The sequence below is a fragment of the Chlamydotis macqueenii genome, chromosome 1 (assembly GCF_036417535.1).
Source record: "Chlamydotis macqueenii isolate bChlMac1 chromosome 1, bChlMac1.mat, whole genome shotgun sequence".
Classification (NCBI taxonomy): Eukaryota; Metazoa; Chordata; class Aves; order Otidiformes; family Otididae; genus Chlamydotis; species Chlamydotis macqueenii.
Window position 1 is genome coordinate 44,027,723 of NC_141556.1, and position 25,875 is coordinate 44,053,597.

The following is a 25,875-nucleotide window of genomic DNA, read 5'->3' on the forward strand; positions in this document are numbered from 1 at the left end:
CATCTGGGTCCTGCCATTCCTGTGTTCTCCTCTCAGTTTGTATTTCTTTGGCTGTCATCCCATCTCCTCTTTCTCCCTTTTTTTCTGCTTTGTGTGAGGAACATGGGGTAACTAAGAACTCCACAAAACCTGTGCTAGAAACTTAGAGCTTTGCTATTCTGTAATTCTGTGGAATAAAGTACAGAACATATCAGAAGACCCATTTATCACCTTCGGAGACATGTTCTTCGGCTTCACAGCTCTGTGTTGTATGTTGGTATATTTGTTTGGTGTTGTGCAGACATGTCAGGCATGCTCCATGATCCCTATTTACTGATGAATATAAAACATTGTAAAGACCTCAAAATAACTCCAGTAACTCAACCTCACAAGATCCAGAAAACAGAAACTTTCCATACACATTGATTAATTGCAGAATAGTCGTGTTATGTAGTGAGCTCTGAATACTATGTTCTACAGTTATTTAGACTCAGGAGCTCATGGAGGCTTCATGCCTGCAGCCCCAGCCTTTCTTCCATTAAAAACCAGGCATGGAGCTGGGGTGAGGATATGTACTCAGTATTTAACTCCCAAGCATGGAGTTATGACATGGGGAGCATGCTAGGATTCACACAGCATACCAGGATTTATATGGTGTACCAGGACAACAACTGCGTGGCAGACTGTACATCTGAGTAAAAGCCATTACTGTCATCAGCTGTCAAAAATCGCAGTATGCAATTTAGCCAAGTTCATCTATCAATACTTACAAAATCAACACAAGGCTAATTTATAATATGAATGCTCTGGAGCAGGAACCAGGTTTTAGGTTTTCAAACATCTAGCTGCCTCTTCTATAAATGTATGTTGAAACAATTGTTCCATAGCTGCACAGCAGATTTAGGGGAACAGTAAAGAAAGAACAATCAGCAAATCACAGTTTTACATAGCTTGTCTACCTTTTGCCATGTTCCTTTAAGCATTATATCACAAAACTTAGATTTTTCTTTTCTTCAGAAAAGTACAATTAACAGCTTATAGCAGTTTAGGAGTAATGTATGTACGCTTATTGATACATAGGGAAGTGCCATAGCAGAAAATGGAGAGGTGCAATAGATCTCAGGCTGTTTTGCGAATAATGGGAGTAAAACTAAACTCTGCTCTTCAATGATAAATCTGTGACACTGGGATTCACTGTAGTCATAAATCTTTATATAAAAAAAGGCCATTAAAAATTTCACAAGTAAGTAAAACAAAGGAGAAGTATCAACCACAATGCAAAGTTCTAAGAAAAACACGAAAATTGCAATGGAGATGTTAAGTAGCCTGAATCTATCATTTCAATGGAAGAATCTGACTCCTTCCTTAACAGTAGTAACATCGTGAAACACTCTAATCCATCCATATTTGGGATTTTAGAATATTTGGAAAATAAAACCAGAAAGTAAGAACTGTCTTTGTGACATGATATGGAAAACAATAATGTATGCAAGTTACCAAGCACTCGATATCAAAGATTTTATTAGAAGAACTAATAAATATACTGGATAAGTGGTTTTTTTTTTTTCCTCTGAGAACTTAGATTAGAACTAGTTGAGGCCATAAAATTAAATAGCTATAGCAACTTAACTGATTATTTCTTGTGCTTATTTATTTTTGACTATGTAAAAAATAAGGCAATAAAGGATGTAGTGCTGCTGCAGCAGTTTTCAACCTCTTCAGCTGCCATGCCATACATCCTAATTCAAATGTGTAGAGACAGAAATTAATGCTGTGGAATATGGAGTATGAGGAACATCTACAAAAAAAAAGTAATTGTTTTGCTTCATTACCACATTTAAAATTTAAGGGCATCAACAACTTTCTGCAGAGTTAACATTTAACTAGATGGCTAAGGTTAAAGGCAGAATGAAAAGCAATTACATAGAGCACATAAAGATTACATTTCAAACCAAGATATTTTAAATTAAGTGCATCTTTGCATAAAACATATAATTTGGCACAATTACATAGACATTTAAAATTAACGTTCAGACCACAAAGGTCTCTCCAGAGATAGACCTGTGTAAAGTTATAGCTTAAAAAAAAATTTAAAACTTTTAATATGTAGGAGAGAATTTACAAAACAGAAACTTTCATTTACACCATTCTGAGAAAATACGGTAAAACGAGGTACTAAAGATGAAGACTGTTTCAGATTTTTACCAAAAAAAAATACTTAAAGTCACCAGAAACAGATATAAGCCATCTAGCCTGGCCTTCTTCAGAAAAAGAGTCACTAAATTTCACCCAGTTTTATCCAGAGATTTGATATCATTCATTTTTGAATGATGAAATTCTGTGTATATTATACATTCAAGAAATGCACATTCTATTTTTTTTTTTTCAGAAAACTATTCCTTTAAAAAGTTTTCTACTCCAAAAATCACTTTGCACTGTATTACATAAAAAGGTTAAGGCCACCAAGAAACTCCTGTAACAAAAACTACCTTAAGTTAATAGCACCTGAAACAGCTGGGGATAAAAATAAGTTCACATGCAACACATCACAGTTACCTGAAGTTTTACTTTAAAATATGTATATATTAAATATTACAGAATATTTAATTAACAGTAATGATACTATGAACATGTTTGCAGCATCCCTTATGGTCTGAGCCAAAACTGGCCTCAAATCTTAAAAGCATCTGCATTTTTTACTGTTTTTTTTTCACTTGCCCTGCACAACAAAAGTTAGGCAATTAACATGGTATTTGAAAGTTCTTTGGTGAATAAGTGGCTACATTTTCTGGTGTTTCTGCTATAGAATATAAAGAATCATAAATTGCAAACCATCCTTTCTCTTCAGTGATGTAAATCATTTATGCATGCTTTCATGGATGCTATAAAAAAATAGCATTAGTGCACCCTAACGAATAAAGTAACCAACTGTCAGGAAGAAACCCACTGCCCAAATAAGAAAATGTGTGCAGTTATATGAAGCAGCGATCCCTGGTTCAAATAATCTACAATCTCTCTGATAGCTCCAGGAATTAAATTTATCCTCAAAGGCTGAGTAAGGTTCTGTAGAAACAAGTGGAAATTGTAACAATGAAGTTTTAAAAGGAAGCCCGAGTGTTATAATCTATGTCTCAATTGACAGAAGAAATATAATGTTGTTTGGCATTTGCAAATAGCATTGGCATTTTCAACAAAAGCTGAAGAATAGCCTATAGTAGTACAGCGATACACAAACTCAAAGCAGTAATTTCTCTAATTTCATATTCTACACAGTCTCAGTGTTTTCTGAGTTCCTAAAGTATATCTTTGACATAATAAATGTAATTAAAGCTGTATTTTTCATGCCACATTTTCTACTAATGAGGAAAGATGAAAAAGCCAACATATTAACAAGAAAAAAAAAGGGTTTCAGAAAGCCACTTACTGTAAGATTCTTATTGCCACAGGAAGATTTTACAAGGGCTCAATATATGTTTAAGAAGAGCAGGAGAAAATTCATGTACAAAGTAAGCGCAGCCATTAAAAAAATTATTTTTTTCCCAGTATAGAATTAACTATGTATAAAGTTTAATTTTACATACAAGCCTTGGGGAAAAGCTCTGAATGTCATTTTTTGGGGGGGGAAACTGTTGAGAGTTCTGGGAAACAGTAAAATCTCTTAATGGAAATCACAACAGTTGTCATTTATCACTACACACTGCAGTAGAAATGGATTTAAAAGCGTCACTGCAGGCCATGGTACCACCTGGCTATAATTTATTTATCCCTGCCCTGTGGAAGCCACTAGAGCTTGAGTTCCTGGTGATATATGGTGCTAATGAAATATCTTCGTGTGTTGTTTGCACATGCTTTAGTTTAGTGTACTTTTAACACAAAGACTCATACTCATCCTCCTAGTAAGAGGATCTCAAAAGCTGTGGAACAAAAGTGGTTATCTTGTCAGTAATTTCAATATTAAAGTTAATTTCCATGAAGATCATAAATGGCAAAACGAGGAAGGAAAATTCGCATCCCACTTCCCTTGCAAATAAGACTCATTCTTTTCCAAACAGTGTGTAAAAAGGAAGCAGATTATCAGAACCTCACTGGAATTTGAAAATGTTCATATACTCACTGAAAAACACCACATTTGCCTTCAAAACGTTCACAGACAGACACTATTGTACCACTGAGCTTTGGTATTGTATATACCACTTGCAGCTTGTCTAATTACTAGCTGCAAATTATAACCTTCCGCAACAAAACTATTTGGAGAGACCACGAGTTATGTGGAGCCAGATGAAAACCAGTATCATTTTAAAAGCACCTGAGAGGTAAGCAAATGTAGCTACATTTTACAGTAATTTTAATTAAAAATGGGGAGATACATATTTCAGAAAATTGTTAACAATATCTACTATTCATTTTACCTACAAGAGACACAAATGAACAGGACAACATCTACGAGTTGTGAACAATTAGCGACTTCCAGTGTAAGAAAAAAGAAAAAAAGTGTGATAATTTTGGGTGCATCATGTGATAACTTATGATAAAAAGCAAATATTATAAGGATGACTATGGAATTTAACTACTGTAGACAGTTGTCTTGCCCTAGTCTGCATGAAAAGTCTCAACATTAATCGTAATTGCTGCTATGTTTAAAGGTCCCTTCTACTGCCACGTTGCAGCAAAATAAAATACATAGTCAAATAACTTCTTCCTCCAGTAAAACATGTATGTAAAGAATATTCAGCCTACTCTTTATGTATAATATAGGCCCATTTTGCATCTTCTCTGTATCTACAAGCCCACTGCCTGATTCAGAGAGCTTCTGCTGTTTCTAAGGAGTAAGACACCTAAATTTAACTGTCTGTGCATTAGGTGTCTACGTACGAGCTTGTGAGAGTCAGTCGCCTAATGCAGGCATTTGCTGCCTTCGTAGTGACAGGGGATATTCTTTCCCTACCTCTAGCTCCACACAGACACAGCTCTCCTGTCAATTTTTGGTCATATCTGACAGACCTGGCAGATTAACCACCAGGTTAGCTGGCAGACTGGATTTACTAGAGCTCTACAGACTACAGCTGAATTTCAGACATCTGGCTCACATGTAGATCCCCAGTCTCAAGAGTCCTAATTCTAAGCTGCATCCCATGCTTTGTAAGATACAGTATAAAGTTTAGTGTTTGTAAACATGTTTTAATAAGAAGCTGATGTACCCTGTAAGTATCCTCCACCTTGACACAACTTAAAATCAAGACTTCATATTCAGAAGAATAGTTAAAGTAACTGATTTGGTTAATTCTAGCAATTCTATAATGTTGTTAAACCTGTAGTAAACATAAGGATTCCCTTGATAATTTGATGTATATTTTATATTTTAATTTATAGAGATAATTGACTTTTTAAAAGTGTTACAAATTGCTAGGATATTTTTAAATATTACATAAAATCAAAATAATTTCTGTGTAGCTTTTATGTGAAAAGGACATGAACTACATATTCCCTTTTTAATAGAAACTATTGCTTTCACAGAATCTAAACAGCAATGAACCATTTGGCTGATATTCTTGTTTATAAAAAGTCAAACTGGATGAACAACAGTGACTTATGCCATATTAGCAGTCACTATTCGAGCTGCAGACCAAAGTCCTTCTCTATTACCCTTGTATGATTACAAATAAATATCAGCTACACAACTGAATTCCCACAAGAGCTCCAACTGACCTTCTCAATTGCCCCTGCAGCTTGAAGTCAACGTGTGTTACTATTCCCTATCAAATACGAAGTGCTTTGAGAGATGGTGTTGGCAACTAGAGTTGAAATCAGCTTTGCCAGAGCTCCAGATGTTTTCACTCCCTTTGGTATGTATGTAATATACTACGAAGACTCTTAAATGAGAGCTTATTTACCATCTAATGATGGAAAGCTATAGTCTCTCTCAATTTTTCTCTTTTATATGAGGACATTTCCAGTAAGTACTTGTGAGTGTCTACAGTTTCTCATTGTTGCTCAGCCATAAGCTTTCATAGAATGGTGCTACCTTAACATATACATTTCTACTATTTTTTTATCCCTGAATGTTATACTTGTTATATACCTAATCATATACTCGTTTAGTCAGGGGACCAATTTAGTGTCCTGAATATGCAGTACACTCTTACAATCAGAATGAGAAAACGGATATGAACAAAAATACAGATTCTCTTGGGAGAACAGACACTGAGTGACAGGAATACAGAAATTACTGAAAAACATATATTTAGTTCCCTTGGAAACTTGGCCCATTTATTTTCATATATAGTACAATAAACTTTTAAGGCCCTTTATTGCCTGTGCATTCACTGTGTAATCTAATATAAAAACAGGCTTATATATTTCAGTTGTCTAATTAATTTTGTCTTGTTTAAATAACTAATTATGTGAACATTATCTAAACTCTTGTTCAAATGCAGTAACTGTTTGAAAATAATCCACCCATTCTCTTCCACATCTCTTCCCATCTAGCTCATTTTTCATTATTATTTGATTGAGTTTCCATTTTTAGCTTTAACAGTTCGTCACAGGAAACTGGAATAAAAATATTCAGATTGTGTTAACGGTCATGTTACACTTGGTTGATTAAATGTCCTTCTAAGTGTTTTTAGTGTCACACAGACACAAAGTTTCTAAGGATTTGTGGCAAGAAAGGCTATGAAAGTCCTATTTCAATTTAATTTAATTGTATATGTTTTTACTTCTTACTGTCAAAAAAGTTTCATTAATTTTTTAAAAACCTGAAATAACAAGGCAATGCTCTAAAGACCTGGTCCCATATCCAGTGACGTGAACTCAGATTTAATTGGGTCATGAATTGGAGGGATTAGAGAAGTGAGATGCATCTCAGTTGGCTTAACTGACCAAAAGGACTGTTTTCTATTTAATAAACACTAGTGCAAATAACAGATTATGCAACATACTGTAACTAAATCATTTGAACACAAGTATTCTGGACATTATGAAATGGAAGAATAAAAGAGAGATTTTATTTTTGCACAGATAAAGTGCAAGTAATTCAGAGAAGAAAAAGATGATTCAAAACACCTAGTTCATAGTTCATAAAAAGGAAGTACCAATATCTTAATTGCAGATCCCATTTTAAAGAAGTTACTTTAAGAAAGTAACTTTTTCTAGTTTAATATTGGAAAAAAATACTTTAGGAGTCTCTATTTTACATTATCCTGAATTACAGGTATTCAATTTTTCCAGAATTATTTAGCAGTACTTTAAGATTGTTTGTGGCCGTTTTCAGCTTCTGCTGAGTAAAATAACACCAGTAAATGGACGTAACACAAGATAGCTTTAATCCAATTCTATTGCTTGTCTGACTTATTTTTAACAGTGTGAGAAGCACATCAGGTGGAGACTGAGAACATGATGAGGATGCTAAAGTCACCATCACTCTGTCATTTATATTTTCTGTCCTCAGATTCATCTCTCTGGGGTGCAAAATTCCTTTCTGTATGTGTGTATAGTTGTGTGTGCAACACAATCATATGTTGCTGTTTACCCTTTCAAACAAAAGAGAAGAGTCTGCAAACTCCCATACAGGAAAAGTCTCTTGTTCAAGTTTACGATAGGTATATGTCACCACAGTTCACCATGATACATTGCAATTAAAAGAGAAGAGAGAAACCTAAATTTCAAGGTCAACCGTAATCCTTCCTTCATAAATGTTAACATTTTTTAATGTTTATATATATGTGTGTGTATTTTACTTAATTTTATAGTAAAACAGAAATTCAAGTTATTAAATTGTTTACAGTATCTATTGTATTCATCGGTTCACTCCTTTGTCATATCCAGTAAGAAACCTGGGAACCTCTCACTAGCTCTTAGATTTTGGTTTGCTCACAAGGGAATAGAAGAAGGGAATAAATCAGTAAACAGTAGGTTGTATTAATCTTACAACCACCTTAAACAAGCCTCACTGAGCAGCTTACTCAGAATGTAATTTATCTTTTTTCTTTTTTTTCTGACAGTTTTAAGAAAAGTGACAGGGAACACACGGGACAGAGTGTTAAAGAAATTGAACCTCAAAAGGGGAGAAAGTGTTTTATGTTACCTCCTGGTTAGCAGCAGCTAGTTCTTCTTCCAGTGCAGAGACTCTTTCTAAAGAAACCCTCAGTCGTTCCCTTACCTAGAAGAAAAATCAAAATATGTGCAGTAACGTAATTTCTATCAGTCTTTAAAAATTATATAATCTTCCATATGCACTACTGAATGCCTTGCGAGTCTGTCTGCAGGCATGTGTGTTGCATCCTTTCTTGAGACACACTGTGTAGTAAACATTTAAACCTAACTATAGGAAGATTTAACCCATGAAAATAGGTGTCAAACTTTAAAAGCCATACTGCTTTTCCACAGTTTGCCTGTAATTTTATGGAATACACAGCAAATGCAAATATTTTAAAACTACATTAGGCATGAAAAGAAAACATTTTTCACAAGCATCTTTTAGAAAGGGTAAGGGAAAAACCATCTGCAAATATTTTAAGTCCCAGTCCATGGAAGATAACTAATCTGTTCATCTTAATTGAATGCAACAAATTCATTGAAAAAATAACTTGCAGCATTGCCTTCAGGCACACATACTAAAGATTTTTTATATTGTCATGCTGTTTGTTAGGGTTTTGTAAAAACTCATAAACAAGATACACTCTCACAAGCAGAAAAGACTGTTGCGTTTGTACTCATTTCATAGATGACCTATTCTGTTCTAAGGTTGTTTATGATCTATTAAATTATTACTATTATATTTATTATTCAACGTTAATTATTAATATTAAAGAAGAATAATTTAATATCTCTGAATACATATTTACTGTTTTTTGACTGCCCTAGCTCAGCATCAGCTCATGTAGCAACAGACAACCCACGCTAGCAACACAGGTGCCAGTCTCCCAATATGACGAAAGGCAAACCAGACTCAGAGTGATCTTCAGTGCTGTATGTAGGTGACTCTCTTCTGACTATGATGGGAGCCTATGGCAGCTCTTCTTCCATAGGCACCTCACATTAAATGACTTTACACCTTGCCTAATCAGCAAACACCCAGGATATATTTCTATCCCCATGCCAGCTATGCTGTGGTAATGCTGTTCCAGCTGATGATCCATGGATGTTTAAGGCTATTAGCAATCTTTGTAGGGAAAGCTAGCATATTCTATTAGACCAACAGATGTAGCTGGAAAACAAAGCAAAACAAAAATCAGTCTTTCATGTACAATGAAACATTGTACACTTTCATGGACGTACAATTGTTTTCAGACCCCTTGACAAACACAAGAGACCTCTGAAAAGGATGTGTGTGCCCTAATGCTTTTATACTTTTTCCAGTGATACCTCTTAGACCAATAAATATTACCTTTATATACCTGATTTTCCATTACTGCTGATAGAAGTGAAATTTTGCAAACAGACTCAGTATATCTCAAGATTGGCTTAGGCTTTAATAGATGAAAATTACTTATCAGCAAAACTATAAGACAGCAAGTACACTATTTTGTTCCGATAAAACTTTAAAACTAACTAAATCTAAAGAAATTGTTCAGGAAATGAACACTTAAAAATAAAACTATTCAGTCTTCCTAACAAATGCAAATCTAGTTGCTTATCCAGTATTTTGAGATTTTTGTCCTCTTCACATACTTCAGCTCTATTAAAAGAAACAAAATGAGAAAATGTATTTTATGTATTCACATAAATTATTTGAATGCTCTAAGGTAACTATAGTTTTGCTATACACTAAACAATGTTGCTAGCCTTAACAGAACAGAAATCATAAGTGAGAGGTGCTCAAAGCAGCAAAATAAAAGTGAGTTGAAGAGGGTTAAGGTATAAGAAATCCCCAAGACTAGAAACAATCCTCAATTATAGTCCAATTGCTGATTTATTGATTTCCCTCTATTCCTTCAGCACTATAAGACTGGAAAAATATCAACTGTTAATGTTACCAAGGCTACTTATTACACCTTAAATGGACATTTCCTATAGGGTATGACTGTGTAATCAATAGTTGAGGTGTAGTAACTGACTCTGCTTGTTCCTCTCCTGATGCAAAAGAAATTTAAGCCACCTTGAAGTGTCAGTGACCGAGCCACAATTTTCACACCTGTTTCAACTGTTTTCTTACAACAGAACAACACAGTGCAGTGGGAATATGCAATGCAACCCTAAATATTTTTCCTGTTTATTAAATTTTTGTGCTATTTTTCATCAAAGATGCATGCAAAACCCTTTAATCATAAAGCTTGCTTTCCAAAATGAGCTATATAATTTCTGGAAAACATACTCATAAAGCTTCAGGTTTATGGTAGTACATAAGCGACCATCAGAGTCATTTTATATAAATTTTTTAGTATTAAATTCTAACATACCTAATATATATATAATTAATTTGAAATATTACATTTTCTAATTCTAATTTATTCTTAATTTACATCTAATTATATTTTTCATAAAAATATTTCACATTGCATGTATAATGCATCAATTATTCTGATTATAGTTGAAAAACTGTAATTGTTTAAATAGCTGAAAAAGTGTTTCTTACTTTATTTGCCTTTCCTTTTTCCTATTTAAAAATAATATTCTGCTTGAAAAATAGCATTATTTCACCAGTTCTTCTAGCAGCTTCCAAGGGCTGCTTGATGACCTGTTTCTCTGTCCAGTATGAATCCACTATCTGGCATTCACATCTCTCTTCTCTTCCTGCTCCTACCATGCTCTCTGCCTTCCTAGAGATTCCTCATTCCTCTCTGGATCCCAGAAGTCTCTTTCTGTATCCTGCTTCTCTTCCCACTACCACTTCTGACTTTCACTAGTTCTCCACTACTAAAGTCTATGTCATGTCCTGCCAGTGAGGGATGAAGTCCTGTCTCAAAAGGCCTGATTTCAATCTCTAAATACAGTGGTAGCTGGCACACAAAAATTTATTAATGGAAAGCTCAACCTAGATATAAAAAATAATACATAGAAAAATGACAGTTATCTTCCTAGGTTCACTCCTCTTGGCTGTAAGCACTGCTGAGGAACAAGATGATTGAGAGAAAATTCACAAAATGGTGGTTATCAGTAGCTGAAACGAAATGCAGTGAGTTGGTTACTTTAAATTTTCATAAGTTTCCTGAAACCTTCATGTATGCAAGCCTAAGTGTTTTATAAATGACAATGCATGTTTTAAAGACATCTAACACTGGCATTCACTTTGAATGGTTCTAGAATTTGCAAACCAACGAGGCCACATTACTGAGGAAATCACAGCTCCACAAGGAGCTGGAATCAGAAGCATTATCCTTAACCTTTAGACACTTTGGTGCTGTAGAACTGAACCCTATGAACATTTTAAAGCCTGAAAAACACTACCTGGAAACAATAGGCACTTGTTTTGAGGAACATTTAGGAGACTGTCCTGGTTTCAGCGGACATGGAGCTGATTTTCTTCTCAGTAGCTCCCATGTTTTGGATTTAGTATGGGATTTGGTATGTGAAGAATATTCACAATATAATGATGTTATGAGTTGTTGCTAAAGAGACTAAGGACACTTTCCAGTGTCCTATGTTTTACTGATGTGCAGATGCAGGAAGCTGGGAGGGATATAGCCAGTACAGTTGATTCAAACTAGCCAAAGAGAGTATTCCATGTCATAAATGTCACGCTAAGTATGCAAGTGGAGGTGGGTCAGTGAGCTAGCTGGTTTTTCTCTTGCTGTTCAGTATTGTTCCAGGATAATTTTCAGGTTTTTTTTTGTTCTGTGATTGTTGCTTGGGACAGGCTGTATTGGTTATTGAGTTGTTGGGTGGTGAGAAATTGTGCCTCATTAGTTTTGTATATTTTATTATTGATATTATTGTTATCATCATCATCATCATCATCATAATCTTATTAATATATACTACTACCTTTTCCTTTTCTATCCTAGTAAATTGTCTTTATCTCAACCCACAAGTTTTCTTTTCTTCCCAATTCTCTCCCTCATCCCCTGGGGAGGGGGAGCGAGCGGCTGTGTGGTACTCAATTGCTGACTGGGGTTAAACCATGACAGAAACACATTTTTTACATGGTACTTCAGAAAAACCAGGTAGAGAATTAATGTTTTTATCCTGAATATCAAACTATTATACCAAGATAAATTTTTTTTAATTCTTGTCCCACTGTCAGTAACAACATGGAACAGTATCAGTGCGACACAGAGAGACAGCTGGAAGTTGTTTCCCTTGCCTTGCCTTGCCTTGCCTTGCCTCCCTTGTATGTACACAGTTAATGCACTGCCTTTTTTATAATGACCTAACCAAAACTGCAGTCTTGTTTGTTCTCTGAATATTAGAGTTGCTAAAGGAACTGAAAGCAACTGTGCCTTGGCACAGAAGACTTATTTTTTCCTTTCATCTGACCAGTGAAAAACTAATTCTGATTCACATTTGCCATGGTACATTGGATACGTTGCAAATAATTCTTCACGTTCAACCACATTCAGAGAGACTGATAAAATTGAGGGAAATCTTTGATTCTGTCAGTGAAAAAGAGGAAAAGTGCTACATCAGCACTCTGATCTGAAGAAATCTGCTCTGGTTTACAGCCAGAAACTGTAACTTTATTTCTCACTCTCAGTCTTCAATGGATTTCAAAATAAACTTGAGGAACTACACAAAAGCTGAACGAAGTTTTCAGGTTTGGTCATTCACATTCCAAGAAAGAATACAGGTTACAAATGCCCTACTAACTTAGGCGGTATACATATATTTTGAAAAAGATTTTACTCTAAGCAATATTTATCAGTTAGTAATTGTACTACTATTTTCCTGAACTCTGTAAGTTCTTGTTGAATAACCTTTGAATCTAAACACAAGACAACAGCCAAAACCACTGAAAAGCTATATAGAAATGTATTGCAAATAATTTTGTATTGGATTCCCTCTTCCAATTTATGTTACAGCAAACAAAAAGCCTAGAACCATTCTTATTTCTGAGAGATGCAGAAAAGGCTGCTGTTTCTGGTCAATACCTTGTTGGAGACAATGGAGCATGAACAAATGCAAACTATTTTTATCTGATAATTTGGGTTTGTTTCATATCATGAATGCAAATTAATGATTGGAATATTACTTTTTTTTTCCAGAAGTCAAAGACAGTAAGTGAGTAAACATAGTTCATATAAGTAAGCATTATCTTAGTGAGATTGTGTTTATCACTTCAGAAGTAACACAGTACTTAAATTTTATATAGTCCTTCATTGTGTTTCTATTATATTTGACACTATATAAAGCTTTACTAAGTAATGTTTCACAAAGTAAGACTAATCAGATGTCACCTCATCTATCAGAACATGCTATAGTATGCATTTTTAAAGGACAGATTCCCATTATAGTGCCACAGACACACCAGAAAAGAATTGCTCTCTCCAGGTTAGAGGCTGTATCCAACATGTATTCCTGAGTATTCCTCTGGCTTTTAAGTGCAACCACATCATCTTGAAATATAACATAGTCAATGTCATCTTAGCACTGCTGTTGGTGCAAAATATCACCCATCTTTCTCCATCTCCTAGCAACTGCTTCCCACTTTTTTTCCTTGCTGTCAGATTCTTTCTTCTTTCTCTCCAGATCTGCAGCCCACAAAGAGCTTTTAAAAAACACTTGCACATGCTAGAATTGAATTACTTCTTTTTCATGAACAGTCTATTGAATAAAAGCTCTCCTAGCTACTTGCGAATGAATAAAAAGATAGTGATAATGTTGATAGGAGTAGGTTGTTTTTATCTGCAAGAATATTTCTGACATGAATTAATCTTAAGAGAACCAGTGTTTTTTGCATATTAGCTGGGACAATAACACCTGCTAGTTGCTTTCCTCTGTGAATATCAACCGGACACTTTTTAAAAAAAAATCGACAAAAAATGGGTTTGGAGAAGAAGTTGCTTCAAACACTTATTTCCAAATGCACATTTTAAATGTTGAACTCTAAGTTTAAAGCAAAATAGGAAAAATATCTGCAGGAAAACAAACATGTTCGGACAGACAGAAGTCGATTATAGCTATAGAATGGTATAAATAAAATAACAAATTTTCTAGTTTTCATTCTTCCTGAAATGCATAGAAGGAACATGTATTTCCTGACCTACTCTATACTCAACGTCTCTTCTAGCCATGAAGTTAATCTGAGCTTCTATTTTCTATTCAACTCTAATGATGTCTAGTAAGTCTCATCTTCATTTGCTGTATTATAAACTATTCCATGTATAAGTCATATATAATATCCAAAATATGTCATAGTGCTGTCTTACATTATTTCTACAACTTTTCATTGCATGATATAAACCAAAGAAATATATCAGCTACTTATCAGCAGTAAGAGAAGTCTTTGAGACCTGAAGCATGAAGAAGGTCAGGGGTGATTACTGAAGAGATTTTTCCATACAGACTGTCTTCCCTGTGAATACAGCTGCAAATTTCAAGTGACCTATGCAATAGCAAAGGCTATTAGAAATGTTAAGTCAGAATTTCACATCAGTCCCAGTCAAAATTTGTCCCAAACTCTAGTGTTTAAAACTTTCAATTTTTTTTTAACAATCCTCATTGTTTGTGACACATACAACAATCACTGAATATAACTTTAAAAATTAAGAACATCTAGAATTAGTAGCAGAACTGCCCATGTCCCGTGTTTTCAGATTTCTAAAAATTTCAGCGTAATTAGATATATAAAGATACTTGAAAATATGTATAGCTTCTATCAAATTAAATTTTTAAATAACAATAACACAGTTAGTGCACTACTAATTTCATTTGCTGTGACATAATTCACTTACCCAAGCAGGCACAATAAGATTTCTTTGGGATAACATAAAATAGTAAATATTTATAAATTAAATTCTTTCATTATCCTCATGCCCTAAAGTGAAATTCTCACAAAATACACTACAACAGTGCAAGAACAGACTACGAAGACTGTTGTTTGACACTGCTAGGATCTCATATGGATAATGAGGTAAGAAGAACAGCATGCTCTTACTACCTTCTGTTCACTAAGATGTACTATCAGGTTCAGCTAAACAATACTGGCTCTCCAGCACGACAAGCTTTTATTCTACAGGAGATGGAGAGATGCTGAAGGAGCTGTCAGACACTGAAATAACTGTCAATGACAGCCATGCTTTCTCTGAGTAAGGCAATCATGGCCATGATCTCTTTATGGTGGTCTGTCTTTTGGACAAAAGGTAAAGGCAAAGCCAAGACTTCATGTAATACATAGAGCGTCAACAGGCTTTTTGAAATAGGTTAAGGTATCATTCTCGGTTCTCCTTATACTTACGCAGGCCTCCCTGGAAATATGAACCCTAAATTGGTATGTTTTATTTTCCATCTTCCAGACTGTTTTGTATTTTTCATTGCATTTTTTCCATTGTAATGAGGATGCTTTTGTAGTTCTTGTACTGTGTACATAGCATTCCTTGTATGACCAGTCAAGTTTTGTGGCAGAACTTCAAAGAGGGACCGCTAAGTTGGTCATGGGCTGGAGCACATGGCATATGAGAAGAGGCTGAGAGAGCTGGGTCTGGTCAAACTTCAGAAGGGAAGGTTCATGAGAGACCTTATTGCTGTCTACAACTAGCTAACCAGAAGATGTGGAGAAAACAAAGCCAGCTTCTCCTTGAAGATGCAGAGTGACAGGACAAGAGGGAACAGGTGCAAGACTCAACAACAGAAACTTCAGCTTGGTATTATGGAAAAAAAAGAATTACAATGGGCAGTGAAACACCAGAATAGGTTTTCTCCATGGAGATATTCAGAAGTTGATTAGACAGGACCCTAAGCAATGTGAAACAGTTGGCTTGGCTTTGAGCAGGATGTTCGGCCAGATGTCCTCTAGGAGGTCCAGCCTACGTTATTCTACTAATCTCTGAATAACTTCAATGAATTTTCATAAGTGGATTAATGGCTTATTCCTGAAGGGTCTGAAACAAATTTAACAACTTATATAATTTTTCTGTCAAAGAAAGTGTAGCATAGATGACTCAGATGCCATAAAAGTTTTGTAGCACATTTGGGTGTATGCAGTCTTTTCTACTTCCATTATTTTTGAATAAAAATCCCAATAATGCTGACAATGTGTGATATAATGTGGTAGTATTATATTATCAGATATCTGGATGATATATAAAATGTCTTTGATCTGATCATTCTGAAGAGAGATACTATAACATAAACACATAATTTTATACAGGATTTGTACCTAAAAATAATGTTTAGCAAAAATAATATTTTTAAATAATTTGCTAAACTATTTCCTTAATTGATCTTGTAATTTTTTTACAAGAAAAATATGATTTATTATATTAAAATGAAAAAGATTTAACACACAGATAATAGCACATAGGAGAAAGTCATTTTGGCCAATCCATTTTAAAACTTTTTTTATAATGTAATAAATCTGTATTTATTATTATAATGTAATAAATTACTTGTTAATACGATTGCAGATGGCTGATTTTTCTACACTGATAATTATCATTACCACTGGGACAGAGAAGCATTATATAAATAAGATCTGTACTTGTGTCACTCCAAAATTTTTAAATGAACTGAAGACTGATTTTAACCTATTAAATTTAAAAAATATAAAAATAGAATTTTCAAGAACATAGGTCAAAATATTATCTTTAACCTCAATCTTATTATATACGATAATTTTCAAAATGGGATCTAAAATAAACTGCATAGCACCTAAACACTAAAACATTCACAAAAGAAAATGTGTAGGAAGTACATAACTGCTGAATAATCAGAATCTATTTTAAGTTTAGGTCTTGTTATTTCTTATATTTATCCAACACAGTGTCAAAAAAATAAAATCAGAAGAGCTCCCTACTCTATAGTTTTATCAAGATTTAAAGTGTTGGATAAAAGACCAAAGCTCAGATCATAAACCCTATCAATACTCAAAAGATATTTTTAATAATACAGGGGTTTGTAAGTCTTAATGACATCCAAAAGCTTACTACAATTAATTGCTTACAGCATCTAGAAGTCAATATATTCCCTTTTTTAGATTTTCTTTAAATATGCTTTCATGATACGTAACAGAATAGAACATATAACTAAAAAGATATACCTAAACACAAAATAAGTTTTGATTTGGCATAAATTCCTTAAATTCATTTAACTTTGAACCTGATAGTTAATTCAGTCTGACTCATAACCCAGTGTTTCACACATTTATTACCAATGAAAAATAAATATTACTATACAACTACAGCTACCCTTTTCATAAAGTTGTTTCTTTTAATAATAGTTCCTTAAATATAGTCAACTTTCTGAGTATACTTCTGAATTTTTAAAAGTTTAATTATTACTCCGAGATCGTTGAACTGGTTCTATACAACATAGCTCACCTATGCATTCAATGGTTTCAGATGCTGTGCTGCACAATGTCTCTCCTGCTTACCCAACCACCTCGAACAGAGAAGCAACTGAGCCGCAGCGATGCACCCAAGTAAATCAACCAAGACAGACCCCACAAGGAAGTAGGTTCTTTGCTCGTGAGCAACGGTTCTCATGTGTTGCCTGCATGTGTAGTTTTGAGGCACTTGCTAATTCAGATATATCATCTGCTGAGCATATTGTTTCTGGACATGAACTGGATTTCTGAATTCATGTAAGCAATGCTCAAGGTGATACTTTATAGTTGTACAAAGTGTCATTCACACAAAAGAGTCTTTCCAGCACAGGACACATGAGGAATCCAGTGGAAAGACCCTCTTAATTAGCATGACTAGATGCAGTTATAATCAGTGGATTTTATCTCGATTCTGCAAACCCTTAATTACTTCTGACAATGAAGGATCTACTACTTATTTTAGGTTACCCTACTTGCAGAGGGAACACTGTGCTTATGTAGTAAATGCTATAAACATCTCTGAAACTTGTAGTTAGAAATATCTCATCCTGCCTTTATACTCTGTGTGTTTTTCAAATGTGATACCTGCATTTTCTCAGCAATAACTTAAAAACATACCACACAGACAATAAATTCCATGGTGTCATCTTTATTTAGTGCCAAATAGGAGAAATATGTCTGGAAGGGGTGAGATCTGCTTATTTTGAAAAGTCTGTACTATTGTGTACAAAAGATAGCTAAAGTGATTTGAAGTGCACTGCAGCTGTCGGTCATATATTCTTATGGATTTCTCTGGACATGTGTAAACGCTGTAAGTACAGGACATATTCCAAGAAGTAAATTAACAATACAGTTGCTTTGCTGCATCACAAGGCACGGTTAAGTAAGTTAAAGAGTGCATTTAGTAAGCTTTTTTTCCATACTGTACCTTTTCATCCAAAGCCTTGTGGTGCTCAAACAGAGATTTCAGAGCTTTGAGGACCTCAACTTCACTGGAAACTCCTGAAGGAGACTGTGCTTGCCGTTTCACCACTGTCATCCTCAGTGACCTTTCGTGTCTTGAGACAAGGCACTCCAAATGCTCCAGTAACAGCTATTGGATTTGATATAAAAGGTTATTAATTTTTCTGCACCTAAATGTCATTGGAATTCTAACTACAAAGTGCATGACAACAAATCACAATTTTTTTTGCAGCCTCATTGTAGGAGACACCGCTGGAAATATCAACAACATTTCATTATTCTAAATCAGATGGAATAAATAGAAAAATAGGAAATCTTCTCATGAGTTCACTTAAAACTCTGCTATGAAAAGCAAGAACAAGAAATCACTCAGCACAGCATCACTATTTAACTAAATCAAGTACATATTTACAATATTATTTGTGATAGTAATCGATGAGCATTAACGACCAGTTTAAAGCATCATGCGAAAACACTAAAGAAGTTTATAAATAATTTACACTAACTGTAATATATTTTTAATTTATACTGGAAGTTATGTAACAAAATATGTAAAAGTAAACTATATTTTATTATTTTTTTAAGACTAATAATTTTAAATGCCACAGCTAATAGTGTTTGTGACTAGCATGTGCTTTAAAATATTCATTGTCTCTGTTGTACTACAAACATGATGGAAGACAAAAAGGTCCGTAAAGAGAAATTTCAGACTACTGTAAATAACTGTAAAATAATCTGTAAGTTATATACTGTAAAAACAAATTATAATTATTTTCATTATTACTCTGAAATTAAATGAAAAATTCAAATGGTGTGTTGATGTTGCATAGAAAACTTCCCATTTGTCTATACTTTCATAGGGCTACCATTGGTGTTCTGCCTGAACATAAAAATTGGTTAGCTGTACGGTTAAAGCAGGGCAGCTAAATTCATGAATCACAATGCATGTTAAATGTATTTTAATTACAACATACAATTATATCTGAGTCATTGAACTGGAAATTTGAAAGTTAAATGGATAACTCTTTATTATTTCTCCTTCGATGTGGTTCTTAATATAGCCACTATTAGTAAAGATATGTATTTATCCGCAATCCATAGTTATTCTCAGTCACATAATGATCTTTATTATTATATGAACAGAAGACATAGAAGAGCAAAACCAGAGTGTAATCACATTATGGTTGTAATATATTGCTATTAAGTCAGGAATGTTTAGGGTTTCATGTTATTGTTACTTCAAATATGGTTCTTTTGTCTGGATTTGCACCTGGTTATTATGTTACAATAACGGTATTGTTCGCAAAACATAGTGAACACATATGCAAACAATGTTAATACACTGAGAATTGTAATGACTCCACACAGTTCAAGAAAGGAGGGTATTTCTCCTGTTTCTGTGATGTGGTTTCTGTGATTCATTGAAGTGATGGCCTGTATTTATCAGAAGCAAACAAGCAAGAAATTAATGAGCTTTGTCATCTGATTCCTGTAGGACTGAGAGCAGATATAGGTAGATTTTTAATTACTTGAGGCAGACCACAGTAACAGGCAAATTTTAAGAGATCTCTTCATCACAGAGACATCAAGAACTCAGTATGGGGCTGCGGTAAGGTTGTAGCTCAGATGAGATCAGAATAGCTTCCAAATACAGACTATTTCTGTTCATAGCACTATATAAATACACAGTTAATTGCTATCATGGATAGAACTCAATTTCTGAATTTGGTCTAAATTCATGTATCTTCACGATTTTTCTAGGTCACCTACTTTATCTAGGAGATAGCTGGAGGAAAGTAAGTCAATATTTGATGCTACAACATATTCTCTGCCCCATCTCTCCAAAAAGACCGTGCGGCTGCAACATTTCCTTCTCTCTGCAGTTGGACTCTACTTCATCACGTAGTCCTAGGGTAGTCAGACTCTGACCCTAATCTATTGCGTGGACTTATGTTTCTCCACAGTCATTCCCACTTGCTGGCTGATCCTGTTAGAGCCTAGCTCATCCTGCTCTGTTGTCTGTCTTACCTGTCTTTCTTCATGCAGAAACTTCTCAATGCATCATAGCTACCTCTAGAACAGCCTAAATACAATCAAAAAGCTAGGGATTTCTGGAGAAAATGGTAAAAAAAGAAAAATGAACCATAGTCGAGCTTTTAGCATGGCCATTCCTTCCATAAATCTGTAGTTGTCTGAAGCTCAAATTGACACCCATTAAAAAAGTCCAGAATAACAAAACCTTGGTAACTAATTTTTTTTGGCCTAACACTGCGCAAATGTATCATATTTAATGTCTTACAACTTATCTCCCAGACAAACACTGTGATGATCGGAAAGGAGAACTCTGAGAACCTGTACACAGGTCTTAGTTGAAGGGAAAATGATAAAATCTGGTTTAGGAGAGAACAAAAATCATGGTGACACAGAATTCTTGACATGGAAAAAACTTCCATGACAGAAGGAATTATGTATAACATATAGCACATAGATAAATAATGAACATTGAAAAAAACCTAATATACATCCAGCACCTCATTTTGAACTGACATAGACAGACAATCTTGACAGGGAATTCAAAGTCAGCATGGATAGAAGAAAAATAAGACTCTTACTAAGAGAAGGAAGAATGGAGATTGAAGAGACTGATGAAGAAAGAAAAAAAGAAGTTAAATAAGGTTTGGAAGTATAAGAAGACAGCAGTTTGGTCAGAACTCAGAATTTCTAATGGGGTGATCGTGGAGGAGTTTTCTATGTGGGATGAACAGTGCAGCACCTTAGCCCTTTGTAGAGCAGCAGATAATACGTTTAAATTTAGGCTAAGTTCCTACCATGTTTAAATGTGCATAATATATAAAACTAAACCAATGAAAGTCATCCATTTAATATACACAAAAGCTTATTTTGCTTTTAGCTTAGAATTACAATTTCAGAGATGACAAAACCATATTTTAATGTCTGTATATATTTTATAGTCATTAAATAAATCAACTGCAAAATATTATATTGCCTGTTCAAAGAGAGACAAGCTGACGTCACAACTAAGCATCAAAATACTCATGGAGAATTACTGCACTACTCACGAACATATCACACTTTTTCTTACTGTTCTTATTCACTCAAGCTATTCAGCTAGCAGTGCTTCATTTTTCTGGAAACTACCTCTGAACACTGGAATTCCCGTCACCATCAGCCCTAAGAAAGCTTAAGAAGGTGTGCTGGCATAGATTTCCAGCTTATAGCGATTTCCCATTTTCGCTTTTCAACAAACGTCAACGCACTGCTTACAGCAAATCCAGCTGAGCAGGGAGTATTATTAACTAGGTCTCCCAGTGCCGCATTTTTCCCATCCATGCTGACAGGGAGGAATAACCCAAGGGTTAGAATATCTGACTGTGACTGAGCACCTGATGGCAAATCCTTGACCACTGCTCTGCTGAAATGATACTGCTATTTTATGCATCTTTGGTAACAGATCCTTCCTACTTCGCTGGGAACAGCAAATGAAACTACACTGATAAAACGACAAAGTGTCCCAGTTGTACAACGATGGGGGAAGGGACATACAAATATATAAAACTGACATTGAAGATAATGGTGTGTCCAAGCAATGTTTAAGTTTAAGGACTGAAGGAAATCACAACATCTTGTGGAAATGGGAGCATGTTGAGGACTCTCTCCTCTATATAGTTCGAGAATTACTATTCCAAGTATTTGTGAGAACATCACAAGATTTCATGTTGAAATAACATTGTAACAATATTGGTGGTTCATTTAAACTATGGAAGAATTGTTAGAAACAGCTTTAGGTATTTCAGTATGTTGCAATTAAACTCTGGCATTAATAGATTATGTGCTGCTGAGCATTTTCTGCTCCCTCACACTGTGTCAAGCAGCTGCAGTTGTCAAGTGCTCAGAGGGACAGGCAGCTTGCAAAGAAGATGAAGATCAACAGGAGCAGGCGAGACAGAATCTCCCATGAATCACTGTTATGCTTTTCCTACTGGAAATTATGAAATAATCTCACAAATGAATTTTACTCTTATGCTGGGCAAATTTTAGGATCTTCAAGATGACGTGCTGATAATTGTATCTTAGCTAAATGGGATGGAGGTTTCTGGAGCCCTGGACTCTTCATAAGCACAAAGAATGTTTAAATAGAATCCTTTAAAAACTGAAAAATACTCCAGTGCATGTTTTGTGAGTGCATGAATCATCTTTAAAATGCTAATTAAAAGCAAATCAACAGGAATATAGAAATTAAATATACACAGCTTGCTGTATTTCTCAAATCACTTACAGAAGTGATTGATTTCTGTTAAATGGAAATGCATAGTTAAATTTAACAATTCAAAACTACCTGAGTGTAGGTTATCATCTACCTATATTATATTATACACTCATTACTACAAGGACACTGATTTACATATGGAAAATGAAAAAAGTTAAAATATTCTTTTTTAGGAATGATGACTCAGTAAGTTGGAATTAGTGTGACTCAGTAGAGTTTGTATTACTACAGGACCTGGATTTTAATCAATATAAAATATTGTATCTTAATTTTATTTTCAACAAATCTGTTTGTTAAAAAAAAACAGTTCACAGGACAAAAAAATGGAGAAATTAAAGAATCAGGAGAGGGTAATAGAGAGAAAAGCAGAGGCAAAAATAGGGAATACAGGGAAAAAATATAAAAACATGGAAGATGAGAGATTTACTAAAATGAGGTGGACTTAGCTTAAAGGATTCATTAGAGGAATGGGACAACCCACTAAGAAGACAATTCTCTTTCAAGGTCCAGCTTAAAATTTCTCACCAGCACAGGCAAAACTGAATTTCGTTTCAGTCTGTATTTAGAACGCACATTGTTCAGTGAATCTTCATTTCTGGTGTGAGCAAAGAAGACAACTAAAGTAACCAGACACAGGTTTGAAGATTATCTCTAAAACCAGTCACAAAATCAGTCATTCTCTTCAGCAGTGTTCTACAGAGGCGAAAAACAATTTGCACCCGTGCTCAGCTGGTATGACCTCAAATAGCTATACTGGCAAATTTCTGGTAAAATCTTTCTTTGAAAAAACAAAATCACAGCATACCTAGAGCATATGTCCCATGTCTGTCTTTAGAATCATACATCTTTCTGTACATCCAAGACAGAAAAGAAAATACTTGCAACCTAAAACCTTAATGGAAACACACATATGTGAAGTACGAAATAAAGTGTAATAATTAGGATAATGACACAAAGTGATAGAAACAAATAAAAGGGTTCTTATGAGAATAATGAATACAAATATAATAACAGATTATACAGTGTCTGAAAACACAGATATCGAATTACTGTATGTTACATATTACTACCTATTGTCACTCTGTTTTCTATGACAGAAGTTCTTACTTTGAAAAAAGAAACAATGAGTCTATAAGACAGATTATAATACTGAGGAAAAAAAAAATCACTTTTGCTTACACTAATGAATTAATGTTTTTGCCTTTACAGAACTTTAGGAAATAGTTATACTTGTTTTCATGTGTATGATGCCTTCAGACTATAAGAACTCATGTTACAATGTTTAAAAAAGAAAAGAAAGTGCCTGATTTAGTTTCAGCACCTATCAGTCCAATGTAAGTAAAAGGACTTCTAAGAAAATGAGCTAAAAAAAAGAGTTAAAATCATACTTCAAAATATATTCTTAGAGTTTTCCAACTCAATAAAAGGGAATTTTAATCATAAAATATAGAGTTATGTTCTAATCTATGGGTATTATGAGGCTGCAGTGCCTAATTGAAGATGTTTCACAAACCATTAACTAAGGAACTGAAAGAAAATATGAATACGATTGAATCACTTTAATAAATGCTTTAGCTTCAGTACCTAAAGGGAGCCTACAGGAAAGATGAGGATAAATTCCTCAGTAGGGCCTGTTATGATAGGATGAGGGGAAACGGTTTTAAAATAGAAGGAAGTAGATTCAGACTAGACATAAGGAATAATTTTTTAACACTGAGGGTGGTGGAACACTGGAACAGATTGCCCAGAGAGGTGGTGGATGCCCCATCCCTCGAAACGTTCAAGGCCAGGTTGGATGGGGCTCTGAGCAACCTGATTCAGCTGGTGATGTCTCTGCTCCTTGCAGGGGGTTGGACTAGATGGCCTTTAAAGGTCCCTTTCAACCCTAACTATTCTATGATTCTATGGTTCTGAGGTATTAAGTAAAAAAAAGACAATGACTTTATCTTTGTTACTGCTATTTTATTACTGAACATAGGTTTAGTTTTTTTTGTTTCTAAAACTGTTTGAACTAAAATATTTCAGACCAATTTAAGTAGCATTTTGTGCCTTATACAAAAAGCATATGTATATGTCTGGTTTTTTGTTGTAGTGAAAAAAAAAACAATCAGATCAATCCATATTAGTATTGTAATAGATTTTTTGTTTCAGCTGCCAAACCGAATCCTAAATTTCCTCATAATCATATTCTGATTTACTAAATTAATCTTACAAAAATTTTCTACTTTTAGAGAACACAGATTGAGACAAAAATAACTTTCAATTTAGCTTAAACTTAGCACAGCCAAATTAGTGTTATTTAATAATTTCCATTAATTGATATGCTACATCACATTGACCTGTGTTCCAGCTTCAGAAAAGATACTCTCTTTCCACCTGCTATGGGTGACCATTCTATTTAGAGAATATCCAGAGAAATAACTGTAACAATTTCTATCAATATATTTTTGTATATTTTCAAAGCCCCATGCAACAATTTTACAGTGAGAACCTGTTTGTCTTCCTGTCAGCAATGCCACACCAATCAATACATATGCTCCTGCATTTTCTATTTTGCCCCACATACTGACAGATTAAGTTGCCAGCTAAGTTATCGATGTGAATATATTTCTACTGTAATGTGTCAGAAAAAGTTAATTATAGTAGGCAGTAAAAAGACATATTCCAGAGCAAAAGGTCAGCAGGAAGGTTTGCTTAAGAATACTGCTAGAAGGATTGAGTAGAACTTGATTAAATACTGGGATAAGGCTTAAAACCTGGTATTTTGGCTGATACCTGGATTTTATGGGTCCTGAAGAATCTAATTCCAGCATGTTCTCTCTCAAACATATTTTACTGTCAGGGTCTGCCACTGCAGCTTAGCACAGCGGCAAATGAGAAGATGTGCTATTTGCGGGTTTTTTTTTTGTGGAGACTGGCAAAAATTTTACAAGATTGTTGCCAAGAAATAAAGAAATGCATGGGTGTGAGTCTATAACAAAGGAAAAACTACCAGTTAGACGTAACTGAAAACATAAAAGGGAGCTAGAATGCAAGAGATGGTTGGCAGTGTGTACTCAGAACCTGACAGAGTTGCCACATCTACTTCTTCACATATTAGAAAAGACATTTAATTTCCTCATTGCAAAAGTGTATCAGTGGTCCTCCAAATATTATTGCTTTATTAGAATCTTTGCTTAAATAACAGCAAAATTTTGGAGCAACTTTTTCTTACAAAAAACCAGCATAA

General features: G+C 34.5%; 1 protein-coding gene across 1 annotated transcript in view; it reads right to left on the minus strand.

Moving 5' to 3' along the window:
* PPFIA2 (PPFI scaffold protein A2) overlaps positions 1 to 25,875 on the minus strand; it is a 332,013-nt gene that overhangs the window by 97,072 nt on the left and 209,066 nt on the right. Inside the window, exons 5-6 of the mRNA XM_086749863.1 lie at positions 18,324 to 18,488; positions 8,063 to 8,137 (exon numbers count right to left, since the gene is read on the minus strand). Of these exons, the coding sequence (XP_086605989.1) occupies positions 8,063 to 8,137; positions 18,324 to 18,488 (240 nt within the window). The remainder of the gene's footprint in view (positions 1 to 8,062; positions 8,138 to 18,323; positions 18,489 to 25,875) is intronic.